The 24,133-nt window shown below is 39.8% G+C and overlaps 1 protein-coding gene and 1 long non-coding RNA gene across 6 annotated transcripts in view; one reads left to right on the top strand and one right to left on the bottom strand.

Annotated features, from left to right (window-relative positions):
• LOC105483473 (ADAM metallopeptidase with thrombospondin type 1 motif 9) overlaps nt 1-24,133 on the top strand; it is a 176,159-nt gene that overhangs the window by 98,564 nt on the left and 53,462 nt on the right. For all 3 annotated transcript variants that reach the window (XM_011744381.3, XM_011744376.3, XM_024793341.2), the window contains one exon: nt 23,369-23,536. In XM_011744381.3, the coding sequence (XP_011742683.2) occupies nt 23,369-23,536 (168 nt within the window). The remainder of the gene's footprint in view (nt 1-23,368; nt 23,537-24,133) is intronic.
• LOC105483468 (uncharacterized) overlaps nt 2,468-24,133 on the bottom strand; it is a 28,076-nt gene continuing 6,410 nt past the window's right edge. Inside the window, exons 2-5 of one of the 3 annotated variants that reach the window (XR_988316.2) lie at nt 22,835-23,245; nt 14,199-14,306; nt 8,181-8,419; nt 2,468-4,832 (exon numbers count right to left, since the gene is read on the bottom strand). This is a non-coding gene — a long non-coding RNA (uncharacterized lncRNA). Of the gene's footprint in view, nt 4,833-4,889; nt 4,919-8,180; nt 8,420-14,198; nt 14,307-22,834; nt 23,246-24,133 lie in introns of those variants that run through there. The other 2 variants (XR_988327.2, XR_988335.2) reach the window with 2 other exon arrangements.

The following is a 24,133-nucleotide window of genomic DNA, read 5'->3' as shown; positions in this document are numbered from 1 at the left end:
GCCTCAGCCTCCCAAGTAACCAGGATTATAGGTGCCTACCACCACACCTGGCTAATTTTTGTATTTTTAGTAGAGACGGGGTTTCGCCATGTTGGCCAAGCTGGTTTCAAAGTCCTGACTTCAGGTGGTCTGTCGCCTTGGCCTCACAAAGTTCTAAGATTACAGACATGAGCCACCATGCCCAGCCTGAAATAAGGTTCTTAAACTCACATGCCTTTCAGTCGACTCCTGCAGTCAGTCCCAGGACATTAAGGAGACAATGCATATGTCCTATGACTAGAGGAGTAAATTGTAAAGAGAGCTCTATACCATCAAACCACAGCAGAAAGTAGGCTAAAAATCCAGAGCATTCTAGAGAAAGCTAACTCATATAGATAATCACAGATTAAAAGTCCGCTAGGTGATACCATATATCCAAGATGGGTCTTCAGCATTCCTTTGTGCAATGTCCTGTCAACCTGCTTGCTGATCACCTTGGAAACTGTGCTTTTCCTTAGGAGAAATTGCTTGTTTGGGGTTTTCATGACAAACCTAAAAATGTTCTCTGAGCCTTGCTTTAGGTGCATTGGAATAATGCTTGTCGACCCAAATAATGAGAATTTATGAGCTCACGAAGGAATTGTGCTTTTGTTTCTGCCTGGCTAACTTATGAATTTGTGTCTACCTCATTTTCGTATTAAAGTTTGCAGCTTCTGTAGGTAGGAAGAGAAAATGTTTGATGTCAGTATTTTATAACCTCACTGTTTCTCTCCCTAGAAGAAATAAAGATTGTAAATATCACTACCATATTTTCTAAACACAGTTTTAAGCAGCCACACCTAGAATTTTCTGAATATTTTAAGCAGTACAGATTTCTATGTGTTATATAATAAAGCATATTTATTTTTTCATGTTATTTAATTTTATATACAATGTTTAAAAAATCAGTGTTTATCAGCAGACTGTAAAGGCAAGTAGGCTCTGTGGGTTAGAAATGAATGTATATGTTTCTTTTGGTTTTAAAAAGATACATTTTAATTTTGTAAATTCCCTCTAACCTGTACAACCCCTCCCTCAAATCTGAGTAGCCAAGTATCTAGCTTTGTGTAATTAGACAGATTCAAGTATGTATTTTAAAGGGATACTTTAAAAACGTATTTCTGAGTTGGAAATGATGCTTAGATTTATAAACAAAAATATATGAGGCTTAACATTTTGTTGGGTATTTTTTCTTTTCTAATACTGTTGTCCTGAGTTATTGAGTCTCAACTATGAAATATGCATGCTCCATTTATTGAATTTGTAGATAATGACAAAATATAGCCAGAAGACAAAAAAAGGTGATTGGAAGAAATGGTTCTGAACACATAAGAGACAGCTAGGTACAGGAAAAAGCAAACCTAATGTGCAAAAATTTGATTACACTTTATTCTGTGTGTTCAGATAACTGTAAAAAGCTTACAGCATTTGTCAGTTTTGTTATTTGTTCACTGCAATACATTTCAGAAAGCATTCCTTATTAAAGGAAAATAAAATATGACAGCAACTACCTTGGAAGTTTCAAGAGAGCCTACCCTTTTCAAAAAAATCTAAATCATAGAAATGACCCGGAGGCCTATTGAACCTCATCCCCCTCCTGAGCCTCCTTTTTGCAGTATAGGTTATTATGGTATTCATGGGTGAAAGGACCAAGGTAAGGAGGGTCCCTATATGAGTTAGACTTTATTTTTAATAAGGTGAGAAATAAGGTAACTTCTCCAAAGGAAACGAAGATAACAATAGCTAACGTTTGCTGTAACAAGCCAAATTAAGCAAATACACATCACATTAACCTGGTTTTAATCTATGAGGGAGGTGCTGTTAGAAACCCATTTGACTAGCAGATAATCTACTTCCGTGATAGGATCTCGTTGATAGGGTACTGACTATTAATCTTGTTTTGGCAGAAAGAAACAACCTGTGTTCAGAATGAACTTTTAGGCTCCTGTTTATGTTCTATAAAGGATATGCCTAAAACTCAAACTTCATTTAGCCTCAACATTATTTAACTAATTGTGACATTGTCCATTTTATTCCGGCAAAAGAAAATCCAAATTCATTCCTGTTATTGGTAAATTCCCATAACCAGGAATTACAAAAGCTTCAAACAACTGTTGTTTAGGGAATGGCAAAATATTCCTTTCTTTCATTTTTTTTTTTTTTTTTTTTGAGGCGGAGTCTTCACTCTGTCGCCCAGGCTGGAGTGCAGTGGCACCATCTCGGCTCACTGCAAGCTCCGCCTCCCGGGTTCGCGCCATTCTCCTACCTCAGCCTCCGGAGTAGCTGGGACTACAGGCGCCCGCCACTGCGCCCGGCTAATTTTTTGTATTTTAGTAGAGACGGGGTTTCACCGTGTTAGCCAGGATGGTCTCGATCTACTGACCTCGTGATCCGCCCGCCTCGGCCTCCCAAAGTGCAGGGATTACAGGCGTGAGCCACCGCGCCCGGCCTCCTTTCTTTCATTTTACGGATACATTTTTAGCCAGATTAGGAGGATGACATCAAGATTTTGACTATAAGGAATATCACATTAAATGCATATGAATTTTTTATAAAATATGATATTTTTATTACAATGAAGACATGTTTAAACATATTGCTAGCATCTTTAAAAAACAAGAGCCACATTATTTGGCTTCATCAGTATGGAGTATAAAAAATAAGATTGTTTTTTGTGGAACAAAGTGTTATGACATATGAATTTACAAAGTTTACCTTAGTTCTGTGTAGCACTCATCTCTAATGTGTTCAGAACAATCAAAATACTTGCCTGCATCTATTTCACTGGAGACAAAACTTAGGCTTTTAATAATCTTTTTCCAGTATTTACAGAGATTATATGCCTATGAAAGACTGATCCTGCCTTCTGATGCTATTTCGTGGTAGCTTGACAGATTCTATTTTCATGGATTTAAAAAGTCCATGGGTCGGGGGAGCAGGATTAGGAGGGTTATTGGACTCTGAGGAGGAGTCCAGGTCCTCTCCCTCACTCCTGTTGTGGAGTTGCCCTTCTGGAATGGAAAGAAATAGAAACTTTGGAATGTGGAGTGGGAGGTAGAGGTTCAGTCCAAGCATAATTGGCTAGGAGGGAATCCTGGCGATTAGTGATGGCAGTTGAGGAAGATTTATTTTAATACCAGGGGTTGGTGGTTGGGGGAGGATAAAAAAAAAACTCTGGTCATTTCTTTAAAAAATAAAATAAAACAGTCATTCAATTTTCAACAAATACTTTCTAAGTGGCTACTGTAGGCCAGGGACTGTTCTAGGTGCTAAGGATACAGCAGTGAACAAGTTAGAGCTCTTCGTTCTAAGGGAGCAAGAGAAATTTTAGTATTAAGTGAATACTAAACACATGTAATTAAAGAACTGATACTTTGGTTTTCCTGGCAGCTTCACCATCACCATTAAAATAAAACTACAACTTGTTATTAGGGTAGGTACCTTCATGGATACTGATGACATTTATTCAGTAAGTATAAATTAGCAATTTTATCTTTGCTTTTAAATGTGCAACTGGCCAGTCATTTTAAGTGACAGATGCTGCCTGGCTGATGGCATGGAACTTTTAAAAACCTCCTATCAGAGAATATGCTTCCAATCACCATTCTATTAGAACCCAAATGTGAGTTCAGTGGTCTAAGAGCCAGGATAAGTGGAGAACCTAACCTTCAGCCTTTTCCCTACTGGGTTCTTGGCCTCCACACAAGGTGGAGAGTTGTGGTCTGAGGGTACTTTTTCCCTTTGTTATTTAATGGGTACCAATTAAAAGATGTGGAATGTGTGGATCTCCACACCATCTTCTTTGCTTGTTGCTGTTGTTTTCTCTAAAGTGGGATCATTGTTATGAATCGTTTTAATGACCATAACCTCTCTTTCCTGAAATTTATAAAATAGAAAATTGGCAGCCAAGGAAAGCATGTCCAGGGGTGGTATGGAAGATGACTCATGTAGGCTGAACCCAGAAATCCATCACTCTTAGCAAGATCTGCATCCCCTTTCTCCTATGAGAAAGAGCTTATGCCTTGGCCAAAAGAATCTAGTAGCTTTCTGCAGCGATGTAAATGTTCTCTATTTTTGCCTTCCTTTAATGGAAGCCACTAGCCACATGTGGTTAAATACTGAGCACTTGAAACATGGTTAAGTGACAAGGAAACTGTATTTTTAATGTAATTTTAATTACTCTAAATAGCTGCCTGTTGCTGGTGGCTACCATATTGGACAGGGCAACCTCAGGCAACAGGACATCTCTAACAATTAATAATAAACTAGCAAAGAGATAAATAAATTTATAAAAATAAATTGGGGAGAAAACCCTATTCCACATGTAAGGGGTCCCCCCATAAGATGCCCATGTATCCAGTGATTAGCATTCTCTTGCCTTTCTTGTGTTTCATGCCTTTGTTTTGGAAAACTTCAGTGGGTGTTCCCTGACAGCTGGGCATTCGAAAATGCAGAGGACAGTGAAAAGACGGCCTATCAGAACCAGGGGTCTTGAGAGTAGTAACTCCAGGGCTTCATTGTAAAAGCAGCTGTTAAAACAAACTCTCCTCTTGTGCATCTCAGAGTTCAAGTTCATCGTGGTCATAAGTTCAGTTAAGGAGAAAGCATGTTTATGTGTTCAGTGGGTTGAAAGGGCAAGGCTTGATTGATGCTTTTTAGGAGAAGGCAAAAGTGGAAAACACCAGGTAGCCACCTTGTAGAAGCTTGAATTCCAAGAGATCATTCCCTCTTTGAAGGAAAAGTTTCAGGAAGGCAGCTTTTCATATTCATTGAACCCAGTAGGTGAAGGTTGAGCAGATTAGCTTTGCAGGGCTCTGTTTCAAAGACATATCAGAAGAAACCAAGTTGAGGCAATGTTTCTCCTCCATGACTGTAAATGTAGTCAATTAGTTTTGCAAAACTTAATGTCCACAGTGTTAAAAAAAAAAAAAAAAACAAAAACAAAAAACTCTTATTCATTCACATTTTTACTCTACACTGAGGGCCCCAAGAAATTTAAATTTATGCAACAACATTGACTGCAAATTGACTGATAATTATCAGTTCTCTTTCTCAGTGGCCAGACAGAATGTTTTCCCCACCTTTAGGGCAACATCCTGAATTAAACTATAATCTGACAGATGGTCTGTTTTCAGAAGCACTGATTAATCTGTTATGTTCATTCTCAGGTTGTCTATGCACTAAAATGAGAAATAGTTCAGATGATTCTCCCTAAGCCATTTTCTTCTGAAATATCTCAGAAAGTGAATGAGTTGATATCTTCAGTTATCCACAAAAGAGCAGATTTTTTTCCCACTTAATTTTTTACACAATGTATTTCCTCCCATAATTATAGGGAGGACTTTATTATTATTATTATTATTATTATTATTATTATTATAACAGCCACTTACATTTTGGAACATTTACTTTGAGCTTGGAATTATGCGAAACAATTGACCCACATTTGTCTAACTTAATCCTCTCTACTTGATGAAGTCAGCACCATCGGAGAAGTTGCTTAGTTGATCTCACTGCTCAGTAGTGGTCTCTAGGTCTCACTGCTGGGAAGTGGCTGAACTAGGATTTGAACTTAGGATTTTATGAATTTTAAGCTACTGGTTTAAGCCAAGATATAATCCCCTCATCTCATTGTTTAGTTGATGAAATGGTAAAATGTAACCTGAGTGGAAAGAGTATGTCTACAATGTAAGATTTTATGTTATCCCAGAGTGTAATTACTAATATTTGAAATGTTCCGAAATGAATTTGAGCCATTTACAAGTTTTGCTCTAGGGGATAAGCAAAGAAAATCGGGAATGAATATAAGAAAATTGTCTTAAACCAAGTAAAAGAGCAAGATTTGGGGTTTTCAGAAGATTTTAAGAAAAAAGCAACAACCAGTATTAAGCACAGATTGGGTGCTATCTCTGGCATTTTTAATATAAATGGAATAACTTGAGGTAATAAATCTAAGTATTTAGTAGGTATATAGATAGTCAGGATGATAGATTTTGTTAGAGCCTGTTAGGAGACTTTATAGATGTTCATGGTGATGAGTTTCCTTGCAGAAAGTAAGATGCTATAGCACTTACAAGTGAATTATGAAAAATGATAAAATTTACTAAAATGTAATCTCACCATAATAACTCTCTGGTTGAAATAAAGCATATTCAATGCATTGGAATGTCTTCCAAACTATTTATTGAGCTAAAATTAAGCTACAGGGACTGAACTCTTCTTTTAGCAATGCTGAGTATTGTTCATTCCCATTGGTAGGACAGTCAACCACCTTGAACCCTGTTCTTGCATCCTCTTCCTCTCATCACTCCTCATTCTCACAACTACCTCTGTATTCCTTAGTCCATGTGGCAGGTAAATAAACAGTTATGTTTTGGGAACTTGGTAAAATGAACAGAGGGAAATATAACAGGGAAAAAGCAGACTGTGTTTGCTTCTTTTTTCTTTGCTAGGACAGAGGAAGAAATATAGACAGAGCCAACACATTTTAAGTGAAAAACCTGTCTCCCCAATCATTTATTTAATTGCCCCATACCTTAATTTCCTTCTGCCTAATGAAACCCACAGTTCAAACTGGGTGCCTTTCTCAAACTAGGCATATTATAAACAATTTTGAAATGAATGAATGAGCTCAGCTACTCAGGTGCTGAACCCCTTATCACATTAGCCCAGAAATATGGAAGTAAAGAGCTAACTGGTAGAAGGGAATCATTAAAAAGAAAGACATAGGATTATTTAGTGCTGTTGTATTAATAATGATGATATCCTGACTTAGAGAGTCGTATGGTATTTATGTAAAAGAGTGTCCTTGATTTGAGGAAACAGAGTTTTAGAGATGATGGGATGTTATGTCTCTAAATTACTCTCAAATTGTTCAGGGAAAGACAAAATGATAATAGCATATAGAAAGAGATGGGAGGAGGAAATGTGGTGAAACGTTGGCAATTGGGGACTCAGGATGAGGAGATAAGGGAGATCTTTATGATGTTCTTGCAATCTTTCTGTAAGTTGGAAAATTTTCAACATAAGTTAATTTATAAAATTTCTTAACATAAATATATTCAGAGTGTGTATTTTCCTTCACGAGGAAATAAAGAGTAGATCTGGATTTATTTCACAACTTTAAAAATTCTAACACATTCTAGGAAGCTGTTTTTAATCTCAGATCTGCACTGTAATGTGATTTAAAAAAAAAGGGAGCGGGGTGTGGCAGTCAGAGCTCAGCAGAAATAGAATCTTTCCTACTTTTTTATTGGCTTTTTCCCATGATTTCTCTTTCCTAAGCCTTCTCTCCTCCTCCCTCCTCCCTCCTCCCCATCCCACCCATGCAGCTAAACTGAAAGGCTTCTGGGAATGGTGCATGTTTTTGCTTCCCTTTTCCCAGGGGAATCTAGACTTTCATTGCATCTCTTCCTAGTAAATTCCAGTAAATATCTGGCCATATGCAGACTCCCCCTTGTTTTTAATTGACTGCTACCCAGTCCACATCCAGATTCCTTTGAAAATGAAAGCATTTTCCCAAAAATGTGTGCTGTTTGTTTTCCTTGAGATTAATAAAAGTCCCGCCTAGCCCACTCACCTATTCCTGCCTTGGTATGTGTCCTTTCTTGGTGAAATCATTATTTCCTTCTTTTTGGTTGTCTTTGAATCAGACATAACATATCCGAGACCCCTGCAGGGTGCAGGGTCATGGACATGATGTCAGGGAGGAAGTGCTGTTCAGAGGAACGTGTTTGTTCATTGTAATTGGGATCTTCATTGTTGTGCATGGGAATTGATTTCACGTTGTACACGGCACGTTTTCTATAGATGGGGGCTTCCCAACCCTTTTAGCTGTAGCCCCTGACTTCGTTGAGTGGATGTTCAGCAGGCCCTTTACAACCCCCTTCCACAAAGAATCTCTGTGTGCCCTGACCTCACCAAGTCAATTTGAATCAATTCAGAACTTGCTGAAAGACTTTCTGAGAACTTTAGTATAATTCAATAGTTCTCAACTGGGAGGTGATTTTAGCCTCCAGTGGACATTTGGCAATGTCTGGAGACAGTTTTGGTTGTTACGATGGGTATGCAGGTGCTATGCGCATCTAGTGGGTAGAGGCCAGGAATGCTGCTTAATAGTCTACAATGCACAGCACAACCCCAACAACAAAGAATTGGCTTACCCCAAATCTGGAAATAGTGCCACCATTGAGACATTTGGAGCCTCATTCAAAAGTGAAAGTTCAAAGTCATAGTTGCAAGTCCCATAGCTATCTGAAAGCTCTTCTCTCTGGAGAGTTGAATTTCCCATAAAATGTAGGTGAGATTCCAGGGAGCCATCAAGGTCAGTCAAATCCAAGCAGGATTTTCAAGGATGAGCTGAAAATACGAGGTCTCAAACTTGTCTCACCAGACCATGAATCTGCAAATCAACAAGCAGCATCACTCATTTTGGGGGGTGGGGGTGAGGGTTAAAAGAAGTGGCAGATATTGTAAGTGTTTACAGATGTGCCCAGCTGATAAATAGACATTCTGCATGGTAACTTTGACAAGAGTAATAAACTTCAAAAGAACAGCATAAATGTGGGTGGGCATTTCTAAGAAACAAGGGTTATATCCTCATCATGTTCATTATGTTAGTATTATGTGATAGCACTGATAGTTCATATATAGAGATTCCTTTTTAGGCTTATGTTTCACACAGAGCTTCCCATATCAGTGATATAATTTGAATATATGAATATGCCAGCAGTATCTAGGAATTGGTCCAACTTGAGCGTCAGAGTTGAGTATATAGTTTATCTTTGGGGAACTCTTCTAGAAGTAGGATTAATTCTAGTGAGCATTCTACCTGAGAATTTCTGATTAGGGACTAAGACAGCAGTACATAAAGTGTTCCATGGAATGTGAATAGGTATGAAGCAGGATTTCCCAACCTTGGCACTATTGTCATTTGAGGCCAGATAATTTTTTGTTGTGGGGACTGTTTGGGACATTATAGATGCTTATCAGCATCCTTGGCCTCTACCTACTGGATGCCAATAGCATACCCCCTCGGTTGTGACAGTGAAAAATGTCTTCAGACATTGCCAAATGTTCCCTGGGAGGCAATATCACTCTTCCTTTTCTGCCAGGTAGTTCTATGAATTTCTCACAGCAGAATTTCTCTTTCCATATTCCTATGGGCATTAGATGGGTAGAATCGTCAGCATTTCCCAGACATATTTGATACCAAGTCCCTATTTGTTAAATCAGAGAAGTCTGAGGTTATAAAATCATTCCCTTCCTCCTCTCAGGGAAATGAAATCCTTATGTTGTAGAGATCACCAGGTTTTCACAGTCAGACGTTTCCACTTTATCTGGGTTTTTAAAAATCCCATCAGAGAAAACTATACTAGGGGATCACCTTTTCCAAATATGTGGCATTAACTTGACTTTCCTATACATGAACTTCTGGGGAAGCAATTTTCTACAGTTCTACCTCCTCGTACCTCCTCTTTTCCACTCTGCAAATCTTTGCTTCTCTAGCAGATGGCAAATGCTATATATTTCCCAACCCCAACCCCCATGCCACACAAACACACTCAAAATGGCAGGCACAACTCTGAGACCAGAGGGTCAGAAAACATTTTAGATGATATGTTTTGGTCCCAGAAGGAAAATCAATCTCAACTCTTTTCCTTTAAAAAGGTCATTAACAATGGCCATAAACACTAGTAGTGACTCCAAAGCTTTGAGACTGGAGACGAAATCTACTGATAGAGGAAAGGCAAAGAAAATAAACCCAAGACACTGTCATCAACCTCAGAAATTTTATGGTGGAACCTACATTCTAATGAAACATTGGATTTTCCCTGCAATGTTCAAACTTTATTTGATGGAATACAGAAATGTTTATTAAAGAACAGACTTATGCACTGGTGCCCAATGTGGAGGAGATCTTGGTTTTCCATAAGGAAAGTGGATGCTGCCTTTCAGAATTAATTGGAACCTTAAATTACCAATTGGCTATGTGAAAAGCCCTTTAAAATTAGAAATTGAATTTTGACTTTTACCTAACTATAATCTTACCAGTAATTCTAGGCTATAAATTGAGCACATGCAAATGTTTTGCCTAGGAAAGAATCCCTAAAAAAACAAGAAATCTCGGCCAGGCATGGTGACTCATGCCTGTAATTCCAGCACTTTGGGAAGCCCAAGGCGGGTGGTTGCTTGAGCCCAGGAGTTCGAGACCAGCCTTGACAACATGGTAAAATCCCATCTCTACCAAAAATACAAAAATTAGCCAGTCTCATAACCTGGTCTCTAAATAAATAAATAGATTAATATTTTAAATAAAATTAAATTTTAAAAAAAAAACAGAAATTGCCCCTAAACAAAGACAGACCACCACCACCAAAAAGCTCACTGCTCTGAATGAATGACTTTCTCCACTTCAGTAGTTATCAACTGATGGACAATTAATTGTCTTACATTTCCTGATGTGACACATAAATGCGCCCATTTGCAATTGGCCAAATGGATTTGACTAGAAGTGGAAAAAAATAACAAAGGCCCTCATTTATTAAACATCTGATAGAGCCATGGCCTTGACCAGGCCCTTTGCATACATTATTGCCAATCCTCTTATAATCCTTGCAGAATAGGTCTTATGATGTCCATTGTGCAGATAGGACTTCTCTGAGATTCAGAGAAGTTAAGAAAGGTTCCCAATAATTATGCAATCAGTAATTATTGAATCCAGACCTGATGGACTCCAAAGCCCCATGTTTTTCCACCGCCTGTCTTGGGGAGCTTTCAAAACTTCTAGAAACATGAATTTTGATTTGTGATGCATAAAAGAAACAAGCCTGAGTAGAAACCAGTTCAGCCTTCTTTTGCTTTGTAAAAGTCCCTGGGACTGAGTCCTTGGGATCTGAATGTTTCCCAAGGGTTTTCAGCCAGATTCCTGATTTTGTTTATTTTGCTTATCACAAGTCAGAGATAGCTGAATATTTGCATTTCTGAATAGGACCTTTTTTACATTTCACTTGGTTTTGAATGGCTTTCAAAGAAACTCAAAAATTGGACTGGGTCACCCAGCAACCTCAGGCCAGAGCTTTGAAATAGATCAGTTTCCCCGGACTTTCACAGCATCCTAAAATGATGAGAATTAGTACATTTGTAAGGAAAGGTCCTACTGAGTTAAGAAAATTTGGTCTTTCTGGACATGGCCTGATCCTAATATTTGGGTAAAAAGTACTCTACATAATAGGTAGACTTGGTGGGAACTGGCTGTAGAGAGTTTGCAGGAGAGTGACTATGATTCATTCTATCAAATTCACTCTACAAAATCTTGGGCTCAGTGTTGGTTTTAGAGTCCTGAATATCCTATACTTTGAAAGCAAGCCTTTTTCTAAATGGAAGAAAACTTATAAAAAATTGGTCAGGATCACTGAGAAGCATTGTTTTAGATCAGAAGAGTGAATCTTCAGTTTTCTGCTTTTAGATGTTTCCAGCCAGAAGAAAGAAAATACCTGGCCTGGATAAAACCCATTTTTACGTATTGCATTTCATTGTATTCTGTTTTTCCTCTCTCTCTCTCTATATATATATATGTGTATATATACATTTTTCCACCCATCTGACAAAAATGTCGCTCTAAGATGACATCTTCAGGGAGGGGAAACAACATTATATGACGTTCAGGGTATGTGGTGGGATCAGTGGCTAAGAATGCACTGTCAATGTTTCTTGCATTTGCAGGGCAGTGTAGTATTCTGAGTTCCTAGCTTCTGCTTGTTTTACATGATATTCTCAAATAATTTTCCCTTTGGATGTCCCCTGTGTATTTAGTTCTGTAGATATGAGTTGAATATTAAACCACAGGAATATGTGGCTAGTTTTGGACTGAATGGATATAAGAAACAGGAGACAACAATCATTATTTATTTGGTTCTAATAATAAACTGAGCATTGTACAGAATGTTTACTTAATCTTTATTCTTGTGAGATAAGTGGTTCTAGGTTCTATTAGATATTATTTATTCACTTGTTTCATGAATTCATTTGTACATTCCATAAATGTTTGAGTGTTTTTTATAAACCAGGTACCATTCTAGGCATTTCAGATATAGGAGTGAAAAAAAAACAAAAAAACCTTTGAACTCATTATGCTTACATTCTAGTGGGGGAGTGGAGACAAGCTACAAATCACAAACAAAACAAAAAAGTCAAATATATATTATGAAAAAGGATGGCAATTGCCATAGATAAAAATAAATTAGGGAAGGGGGATAGGAGGTAGTATGGGAGAGTAGGTGGGAATTAGATTAAATTAAATTAGAACTTAATTAAATTAATTTAAAGGCGGTTTAGGGAAGTCTCCATTACGAAAGTGACATTTGAGCAAAGATAGGGGAAAATACAAAAGCAAGCCATGTGAGTATCTGGGAGAGTATTACAGGTTAAGGCCTGAAAGCAAGAATACACCAGGCATCTCTTAGTGATAGCAAAGAAACTACTGTGGCTAGAAGAGAGGGTGTGAATGATAGGATAGAAAATTACAGATAAAACTGAGGGAGACGAACATGAAGGCAGACTGTTGGGCAAGGAGAGGAAGGAGGGTTAGCCTATTGGAAGAAGTTTTTGTTTTCACTTTGAGTGAGATAGGAAGGGATTGGCAGTGAAAGGGTGGGTGGAGGCACTAAGTAGGAACATGAATTTGCTTTTAAAGGTTGACTCTGGCTTCTGAATTTAGCAGAGGGTACACGAGGAACACAGATGGAAGAAGACCATTGTAGTAACTCAGATGAGAGAAAGCATTGCTCAGATGACAGTGGTCACAAGGGAAGTGGTAAGAAGTGGTAGGATTCAGAAGAATTTTTGAGATAGTGCCAAAGGATTAGCTGAGAGTTTGACTATGGGGTGCAAGAGTCAGAAAGGGGTCAAAATGACTCCCAAGTTTTATGGACTGGACAGGTGAAAGGATGGAGTTGCCACCAGTTAAAATGGGGAAGCCTACAGGAAGAACAGATTTGTGGAGGAAGATCAGGACTTCCATTTTGAACATGTTAAGTTTGAGATGCGTAGGCATCATCATTTCATATCTCTGTTAAACAGAATTGAATATAGATGCTTGCAGTGGTTAAGTATCTTGCAAAAAATAATAAAGAAAGATATCTCCAGTCAGACCAGGTCTGACTGTCCTAACACTGTGTTCATAGCTACTACACCCTTCTGCCTCGATCTTTCGATTTCCATCTGAATACATCTCAGAGTAGTGTAGTAATCAGTTGAATTTGCAGAAAACCATCAAACATAATTTTAGCCTTTGAAAATGCCAAGTCTTCCGTGTTGTGAGCCATTTACATTTTCTCTGGTTATTTCTTCTCATCCCATCCTTTCATAGTGGTACTTTTGAGCCTTTTTTTTTTTTTTTTTTTTTTTTTTAACCAAAAGGAAGGCAGGAAAAGGAGACAAGAAAAGCCACAAAGGATTTGAATAATGCATATTGAGAGTGACTGTGTGCTGTCCAAACTCCCGATAGAGCAATGCTAAATTGGAGGATGAGCATCTAATTCGATAATGGTTAAAATGACCTTTATCCCTGCTGCTGAGATACATTTCTCTGGATACAGGCTCAGACACATGTGCACATCTTAGTTCTGGAGTTGGCATTAATATCCACCCACAAGTAAATTAATTACATAAGCTGCTCCCCAAAAAAATGTTATAAAATTTTCAGGATAGTCTACCTGACATGCTGGCCTGTAAAGATGCTCCTTTCACATCGAGCTAACATAGGAAGAGCTAGACAGTCAGAGAAAGCAAGACTGGAGGAAGCAATGGAATGAACTGTGTCCCCGGTGTCTTTTAAATGACTTGTTGACACATAGATAGTTCTTTGGGATGAGGACAAGATCCAGGGGGCAGACATTGGTTAGGTACATGGATCGCTTCTCTACAGAAGCATTTCAGAGGGTGGCTGAAGCTTTCCAGCTCTGTCCCCTGACTGCTTTTGACAGTAGCATAAGTCATGTCAAGTGGGTCTGCCCCAGCACTGTCATCTCCTAGCAGACTGACATCTCCAGGTAGCCTTGAACTCTCCAGTCCAGGCCTTCAATCACAGTCCACCTTGAGAGTACCAAGAAACTTTGGTCACTGTTTCTACCAGTCATAGCTTTCCCACCAATTACTTAATCAGACACAACTTCACTCACCTCTGGAACAAATCTCTCACCCACTGCCCTCCCTGTCTTCCAGACGGCTTTCATAAATAATCCCATGGCAGGCACAGAGTGGGTCCTTGTATTATCTTCACCTCTTTCCTGAAAAATGTGAACATCATTATTCTGCTGATGTCAGGTTACAAATAATCATTTGCAGGGCAGTGTAGTAAACCTTAAAAAGGAAAAGAAGTCCTACAAAAACAGGCAATGTGTTTGGGAATGAGGAATCAACTGGGTAATGGAGCCCTGTACTGCCTGGTGATTGTTGTCTTCAGTTCTCCAGGGTATCCCTGGATATAGCCACGATAGAATTCGCCAGGTGCTACATTTGTGGATTTCCTTGGTTTTTGTTCCTTTCTTGATGGGGAAACCAACTGTAAAATATTTCCACTCTTGCACAACAAAAAGAGCCCTAACTTGGGTTTCATAGCTTGCATAACTAATTTCATATACTGCTATATTTAATGTTGAAATTTATTTTCCCTTCTAATATGAAGTTGTTACATTGTGAGATCAAAGGTTGGGGAACTGGAGAGCCCTATCCCCCATATTCCTGGGGGCGATGGGGTGGGAGTAGAAGGTGTGAGCCCCTCGCTGTCTCCCTTTATTTGCCTGGCCCTGCCATCTCCCTTACAAAGCATATGCAGGGCCACCTACTTGGTTCTCATATTGACAGCAGCCTTCGACTGTGCTCCAAGAGTTGACATGTGAATCTTGGTTCCTTTTCTTAGACCTTTGTAGCATTGCAAAGGCTGGAGTGTTGGGGGGCAGTGGGGACGGGAGGATGGCCTAATGCCCCATCCGGCTGGGATGACCGTGACTCCCACATCCGCTTTCTTCCTTGGTGTTCCCTGCCAATCTCAGGCGCTCTCAGCTCCTTTTCATGGTAATAAGTGCCAGGGTGGTCCCAGACATAAACAGCCATCAGGCAGGCCTTGTCAACACTGGCTTTACGCCCTGAAGTCACAGCCCTTGTTTCCTGGTAAAGCTTTCTCTCCCTTCTTCCTCAATATTTTGGTTGTCGCTGCCACTGTTCAGAGCCATTATCGTTTTGTGAGAAGCCTGTAAAACCTCCCCTAAGTGGGTTCATTGCCAATAAGGAGATACGTTTTTTGACAAAGGACTGTGACAACTCTCACAGCAGAGCAGGGCGTGGCAGGGAAGTGAGTGACTGTGGATTCCGTAATGGTTATCATTGACGCTGCTTCTGTGACTCAGGACATTTAAAGAAATGGCATAACAAAAGACAAGGGAGAAACTCAGGAGTTCTTGAGAAAAAATAAGTGTAAGCAGGGAATGATGGAGGAGAAAAGGGATGTGGCATTCAGATATAGCATCTTTCTTCTTACTCTGGTGAGAAGAGACAATATTGATAAGTAATAGTCTCTAAGAGAGAAAGGGGCACCATGGAAGGAATCTTCAACATGTATGACTGCTCTGTGGATTGATTTCTCTGGGACCTTTGGAGAGAAAAGCACTTTGCCCATTTACGGGGATGAGATCTTGCCAAAGTCCTACCTTTACCTATCCATGCCTCTGTTAGAATGTTAGACTCCATTAGTTAACAAATATTTTTTTTAAAACTCACCTTTTAAACTTGGTGTTAAGAGATATTCTAAGAGTCCACTGAATAGAAATAATAGTAGTGATGATGCCCAAAACAATGTACCATTTGTATGCCGTCTGGCTGAAACACAAAGAGCTTTGCGTGCATTATCTCATTTAATTGTAGCACAATGACATTGGGTACAGATACTACTATTCTCCATCTTACAGAGAACAAATCTGAGCTGAGAGAGGTGAAGTCACTTGCCCCTAGTGGCACCTTGGTAAAATGACAGGTAGGATTGCGGCCCAGGTCTGTCTGACTCTCAAACCTTTGCAACATTTTAGAGCAAAATGAAGACATGCACCCTCCCCACCACCCCAGCTGCCATTTCCTGTGTTGGCAGCACCCAAGCACAGCCACCCCTTGGAATTTGCTCTTCACTGGTTGCTTTGGAACAAGAGGTTGTTACACTCTTGCTTGGGAATGAGAAAGAATCAGAGTGCGTGGTTAGCTCTGGTTTTTGAACAGTACCAGAACCTAGCCCCAGGCCTCCATTGCAGCTGAAACCAAATAGCGTTCTGTACTAGGGACAGAAGCTTCTTCAGCCTGCATTTTCTCCTTCCCTGCTGTGTGACCTTGAGCACAACGTGTCTCCTTTTCTCTAGTCTTGAATTTGTAAAATAAATAGATGGACAGGATAATCTTTGAGATGCCCTGCAGATTGAACATTTGAGAGATTTTTCCTTGGTGAATTGCCAGGGGGCCAAAATTTACAACCTGCAGCCTTTGCTTCTTGACCATGTAAAGAGCATTCACCCGTCAATGGAAACAGTAATTTACTATGTGGCATCTGGCAGGCCTCAAAGAGTTAATAAACCCTGAAAAATGGCCAAGAGAAAAGTAGTGTCGCTTCAGCCAAGGGGAAATGTGGCCCTTTATTTATGGGATTGTATGTTTGCTTTTTGTAGTGTCTTTCTTCACAGGCACTAAAGGTGTTGTGAGAAAAGGTATTAAAGTCAGAACCATTAACATTGCATAGCTACTCTCTTCCTGGAAGACTGAGGAATCAGGCAACTCTAAAATAGTCTTAAGACACATTTCTTGAGGTCCTTGCTTTCTGTTGTTGCCGTGGGTGTAAGTAGAGGTGAGCAACTGGTTGTCTTAACCAGGCCATTTTTCCAGTGTAGCTTAAGGATTAAAGTGGTTGGGGTGTGTGTGTGTGTGTGTGTGTGTGTGTGTGTGTGTTTCTTGCCCTGTCAACCAGGTTGGAGTGCAGTAGCACAGTCATAGCTCACTAACCCCAAACTCCTAGGCTAAATCAATGTTCCTACCTCAGTCACCCAAGCAGTTGGAACAATAGCCATGCACGATGCCCAGCTAATTTTTCTTTCTCTTTTTTTTGTTTTTATGTTTTTTGTTTTTTGTTTTCTGTAGAGATGGGGTCTTGTCATATTGCCCAGGCTGGTCTCAAACTCCTGAGTTCAAGTGATCCTCCCACCTCTGCCTCCCAAAATTCTGGGATTAAAGTCATGAACCAGAGTGACCAGCCCATGCTGTATTTAAAGCCTAACTCTCCTCCTTCCTAGTGCTGTGACCCTGGGCAAGTGACATCACCTCTTTGACCCTCAGTCTCCTTATCGATATAAAAAAAATCCTAATAGCTCCTGAGCCACCAGACTGCTGCTGGAATTAAATGAGAGAAGTCAATGTTCTTTAGCCCAGTATCCTGCTCTTAATAAGAACACAATGAAAGGTAGCTAGTATGATTTTCAGGAGTTCTGCTCAAACTGAAAGAGAGTGCCCTTGGGGTGGCCTTTTTGAATCTAAATAACTTGTGCCAAATGAGTTCGGCGTTAGCACCGTGAGTCGGATTCCAGGTGGTTCTTTCTTTCCGACCTTTACAAAAACATGACATTTGCTTTATAGTACACCTCTGTGATGGCTATAGCTTTCATATGTTCGTTCATTTCCATAAATATTTGCTGACTGACTACAGTGTGGAAAGCAGCAAGTAAACATATGTGAGTTGCAGCTACTATCTTTTTTCCATGTGGTAAGCCCCACATGGTTTTCCAGGCCTTCCACTGAGCAACGTTTGAAACTTTGATCACTAAATCTATATCCTTGTGCTCATGGTCTTTCTTCAGTGGAACAATAGGTACAGGCTGGCATCTCCTTTGCTTCCCCCAACAGTGTGACGCCCAGGCAGTATTCACTTCATTTGTCACTATAATTGGCAAAGGCAGTCCTGAACCTTGGGCATACGCGTTGCATCCTTTCTGATGACATACTTTCCAGATGAGCTGTGATTTTATGTTTTGTTAAAGTTAAAATGAGAGTAGAATCAAGAAGAGCTTGTTGTTGTATGAAAAGATACAACTGAACATTTTTTAAATGAAGTGATTTAAATGTTACTCTCATAGTCTGTAGACTCACAAAGGAAAGACCTTGAATAGTAATTCAGTCTCCTGTCTCAAAACACCTATCTGAGTGATGGTTAGCCATCTGTTGTCAAAAATCCTTAGATCAGAAGAGCCTTGACAACTTGGTAATAGGTTCTAGTATATGACATTTCTCTTGGCTTTTCAGTGCTTGTTATTTCTCACCTGCTGTCAGCCAGTCCTGTGGTTGGAAATATGGACTAGTTGGTCAGTACCCCCATTTCATATTTCATGTATACAGATTTTCTCATCGATAAAGAACAATTGGAGATGGGAATCACCTAGATACATAGAACTGTGCCCAGACACTGTGCTAGGGCTGTCCCCCTGGCCCATCCATTAGTCCTTGCGTAGTGGGCATCTGCCATAACTCAGGCAGTCCTGGTCCTCATTCAATCGCCTTCTAGTGGTTTTTCTAATCCCTTGCTTTTTCTTTTCTCTTTTCTTTTTTTTTTTTTTTAAGATGGAGTCTCACTCGCACTGTCGCCAGGCTGGAGTGCAGTGGAGGATCTCGGCTCACTGCAACCTCCGCCTCCCAGTTTCAAGCGATTCTCCTTCCTCAGCCTCCTGAGTAGATAAAACTACAGGTGCATGCCACCATGCCCAGCTAGTTTTTGTATTTTTAGTAGAGAAAGGGTTTCACCATGTTGGCTAGGATGGTCCTGATCTCTTGACCTTGTGATCCACCTGCCTCAGCCTCCCAAAGTGCTGGGATTACAGGCGTGAGCCACTGCACCCGGCTGCCCCTGCTTTTTCTAAGCCCCAGCATCTTCCACCCCCACCCAGAAGCCTCCTTCTGGCCAGATCCTGTGTACATCTCTGACCTCTACCTTCCCCTTCTTATTCCTTCTTGGTTCCTTATGGTATCTTTAGCAGCTCTGTGTAGAAATCCATCTTCTTTTGGATGTCCAGGTTCTTGGCAGCCTTGGCAACCCCAGGGATCCCATTCTCTTTAGTTATCCAGCCCTTCTCATTCAGGTAGACGCACCAGGGCTGTTTTCTGGCTTCTCAATAACTAAGAAACCATGTTCCTCGGTATAGGTGAAAGGACCAATGTGGGGCACCCCTAAAACCAGAGACAGCACACCAAACCCAAATTCGTCTGCACCATATCCAGTGCTACTGCTTGAGAGAGAGCCCTCGATAGAGGTTAAGAACAGACGGCCCATGTCTTAAGTTTCCTTTCCACCAGATAAATTGAAATGCAAGGATTTCAAGCACTTAGACCTTAATTAGTGAAAAGTTTTATGACAACATCTGAACAAAATGCCACATTTCAACATCCCCTTCAAACCACCTCACAGAAACAAAAGCCTGAATACCCAAGCACTTGGGATGCTGACCTTGGTACTGCTAAGTAACAAGCGGATATTACATTGTCTGGGAGTCTTGCTCAAAGTTGGGAGGAAAATCATTCTGTTACACAAAGTTGGGTTGTTTCCCAAGAAAAAAAAGTGAGAGTCCTATTGGCAAAGTAGGAGGCTTTTTGGCTGTCAATTTGAGGAACTAAATATTCCCTAGATCAAGAACTTGTCAGATGTGTAACCAATAAACAGCATGTACTAGGTGACGCACTAAATTTGACCATTATGTCTCAGTGACACATGGTGATGTAAAAGTCAGTGCCTGAGAAAGGACTGGAAATTATCAGATGGAAATGTCCCTCAGAATGTAAGAGCTGAAACTTGTGTTTATTTGATGATCAAAATGACAGCCCCTCTATCAAATCATAGTAGACCCATTAATAAACCTGTTAGATTTGAACATTTCCATGAGCAGCTGCTTTTCTTCATTGGTAAGTTAGAAAGCATTAAAAGAAGAGTGTTTGCTATCAGATTAGATACCTTGAGAATTTCCTAATTGCCTTTCGATCTTAACAATATTAGGCAAATAATATGTGTGGCAAGTGCTTCATTGTTTTTTCCAAGTCAATTCCAGTCAAGTCCCCAAATTTAAAAACAAAAACAAAACACTGGAATGGGTAGGTTGCAGCTAGTCCAGACAGTAAAAAGATAAGGCATTGTATGTAGAAACTACTTCATTCATCTTCATTCCATGAGCAATAGATGTCAGTTATACCTCAGATAAATTTTTATCAGTAAGTTTGGTGATAATTTAACTATTTTTCATTGTGCTTTTATTGTTTCCAACAGAAATGTATTGATTTGTGTTGAAATCATGTGGGAAGCACTATATAAAGCACTGCAGTTATGCCATTCTGAAAACACCAATGGTCTCCACTAATAGTACCTACCTCTATTACTGAGTTTCACTGGATTATTGGGATGATTAAATTAGATGATGCATATAAAGTCTTAGGGTAATGCCTGGCTCATAAATGTGAGAGAGTTGTACCTTTTCCAATTATTCTTCTACAGATTGTTGCCAACTTTTAGGCTGTACCTTCTTTTTTTTTTTTTTTTTTTGAGACGGAGTCTCGCTCTGTCACCCAGGCTGGAGTGCAGTGGCGCGATCTCGGCTCACTGCAAGCTCCGCCTCCCGGGTTCACGCCATTCTCCTGCCTCAGCCTCCCGAGTAGCTGGGACTACAGGCGCCCACAACCGCGCCCGGCTAATTTTTTTTTTTTGTATTTTTAGTAGAGACGGGGTTTCACCGTGGTCTCGATCTCCTGACCTTGTGATCCGCCCGCCTCGGCCTCCCAAAGCGCTGGGATTACAGGCGTGAGCCACCGCGCCCGGCCTAGGCTGTACCTTCTGATGACCACAGTAGATTGCTAAATTAATATTTCTAACAACTCTCTTTTCCCTTATATATTAAGAGACAGCTTGTTTGGACTATTTGTATATTGAAATGAGTATCCTTACAGATAGACTTGTGTTAAGGTCACCCATGTTCGTTTCTTTACCCTAGTCAAGCAAATTTTATCACCCATAATTCTATATCCTTTAAGTTTAACTCATTTCCTAGAAATAAATGTATCTTTGATTCCCAATGCTGTATCTCCCAGTTTTCCCCCATCTCTGTAAGTGTTATCACTGTCTACCCAGTGGCCCAAACCAGAAACCTGAAAGTTATCCCTGATACTGCCCTTTCCTCTCCACCCTAGAGTAGATCCATCATTTCTACTTCAAAAAAAAAAAAAATACATCTTAAATCCACCAACTTCCCCTATCCAAGCATTCCTGAGTCAGTTTCTCATTTCCACTCACACTGTATTCCCATTTGGGCTCTACTCAACAAAGTAAATGTTTTGAAACAAAAAATCAGACCATGTCTTACTCTGACTTGAAACTCTTCAGTGATCTTTCATCTTGTGCAGAATAAAATCCAAACTCATAATTGTAGTTCATAGCTTTGCTGCCTGACCCCAGGAAGCCCCTCAGTGAGCCCTCTTCCAACCACTCCAGCCTGTTTGTTTCCTAGTACTTATCTCAATGAATAACCATATATTTATTTTTGTCATCACTTAAGTGATGTCAGTTTCCCTCACTGGTCTGTAAGCTCCATGAAGGTAGAGACTTGTCAGTTTTGTTTATCACTATATTTCTAGTACTTTGCATAATTTCTGGAACATAGTAGGTGCTCTATAAATGTTTGTCGCATAAATAAATGAATTCATTCCGAATTCAATTGAACCCTTATATTATTTTCTTTTTGGAGAAACATTTTAAAATATTAAAATTGGTCACTATTAATAGGAATTATCTGTGTGCAAGTCATCAGTCCACTTTTAGAGTTTGTGGAGATACTTCTAGGAACTTCATTCTAAAAGCCTTTTAGAATTATATCGCAAAGTCTTTATATAGATCAAACACTATAGGCTGAATGATGAATATTTTTGTTTTGGTATAGAGATTTCAAGTTGGGTGCCTTCCTTCCATCCTGTATACTCTATTAAGATTTTCAGAATGACTACTCCAAATCATAATATTCATAAAATTAGAGCCCAAATGAAAACAGCAATATTTTTACCTCCTAAAGTTAAAAAAATTAAAGCCAAATGTATTAATATGCATACTTTACATTTCTCTATGAGCAACTATTGAAAATTTTATAGTGGTTTGTGTTTACTAGAAAAACATGTCTGGTACATTTATGAATGGATAACTGTGAGCATGCTTGGTAATAGTGGCTGAATTAATGTGAGGCTACATGTTTCACATGGTGCTATTTATTAGGCATAAAAGGGCATGTTGGTAATTTAACAAAATCACAAAGTTAGTGGGGGAAATAAGAAATATTGAATGGAAGGAAGTGACACTTAAAATCTGTTTTCATTGCGTTTTCACATTTTGTTCTTCATTCTTAAACTCATTTCCCTCTAAAAAGCAAGACCATTATATTGGGAAATAATGTGTCTTGAAAACCTGAGCCAGCAGCTTATGATCTGAGTGGTAATGACTTCTGTAATCACTAATGAGGCAATGGACATTGCATATCTCAGCACACTCAACTGGGGCCAGCCTCTTGCCTGTTTTACAAAAAGCTGTCATATCAAATTTTTGTCCCGACTCCATGGGCACTTTGATTCCTAAACCTTTCTGAGAAACCTAATCTGAAATCAAAGTCAAGTTTCTCAGATGTGGTCAGACAAGGTCACATTTAAAACAGTCCAGTGAATCTGCAGATCAAAGTTGAAAGGTAATGCCTCCCTCCCAAAATTGGCACAGACTTACCTGCTAGCTTACCTTTCAGTTTCTAACGTGCCTTTTTCACCTCTTCCCAATGGACTGGGAAAATGAGAGCTTATCTTCTGGAAAACGGTTGAAGAGTTTTATTCTTAAATCATTTAATGAAGAAATTGAACATAGTTGTATTTTGGAAATGCACCTTTATCCCAATCAGTGAATCACAAGGCATTTTGTTGAAGAAATATCTCACTATTTCATAGTAGGACTTCTTAAAATCAGAATTTCATGGTAATTTCAGGTTCATGAGCTTTATTTTTGGCTCCAATGATCAGGATTTACCCACACTCTTGAGTGAGCCAAAATGCCACACAGGATTGCTGCTGTAATGCTATGGACTTTTTTTTTCAATGCCACCTTCCTTCCCTATTGAGCCTTGAGATATTATCCAAACTGGTGCTGTAAAAGAGGGGAATGGTAACTCTTGTTAGGCATTGTCTTAACATCTCACAACACAGGTTTTTTCTCAAACTCCATGTGATTAAAAAACAACAACAACCTTGCCATTGCTTTATATTGCAGTGTTCTGTCTCTTGTGGTCGAGGGCATAAACAACGAAATGTTTACTGCATGGCAAAAGATGGAAGCCATTTAGAAAGTGATTACTGTAAACACCTGGCTAAGCCACATGGGCACAGAAAGTGCCGAGGAGGAAGATGCCCCAAATGGAAAACTGGCGCTTGGAGTCAGGTGAGCAATGCTTCTCCTCTACTGACTGCTTCCTTACTTTTGGCCACGTGGCTGACACCAGTGTGTTCACTTGTGTTTCTATGCACGGTTTTGGTTTTACCGAGGGGAGCTCGGGGACTGGGAGGGGAGAATCATTACCTAGATAGTCAGGATACTTACTAGCTGTGTGACATTGGGCTTCAGCCTCTGGAGCTTTGGATGATACCTATAATTAGGGGTGGCAGTGAGGGTGAATTCTAAGTGGAAATAGGGGTCAGATGGAGCACAGAGCAGTCCTTTAATACTTCACTGATGGCATTGCATTATCACCACTTAGAAAACTACTAATTCAGACTGCACTGAAGCTGACCATGGTCACCTGGCAGAAATTGAGTCTTGGTTTACCTTGGTGGTTCTTGAAGAAAGGGCTATCAACAGAAAGTATTAGAAAATACCTCTGCCCGTTTGCTTATTTACAAAAGGTGAAGGACAGGAGGGAGAGTTCTCTGTTATTTTCCAGCTATATGACCTTGGGTAATTTAGTTTTCCCGAGCCTACTACACCTGGCTCTTATGACGACTTAATGCAATCATGAATGCCCCGTGCTTTGCAGGGGTC

This window comes from Macaca nemestrina, chromosome 2, assembly GCF_043159975.1.
Source record: "Macaca nemestrina isolate mMacNem1 chromosome 2, mMacNem.hap1, whole genome shotgun sequence".
Lineage (NCBI taxonomy): Eukaryota > Metazoa > Chordata > Mammalia > Primates > Cercopithecidae > Macaca > Macaca nemestrina.
This window is presented reverse-complemented; position numbering and strand designations above follow the sequence as displayed.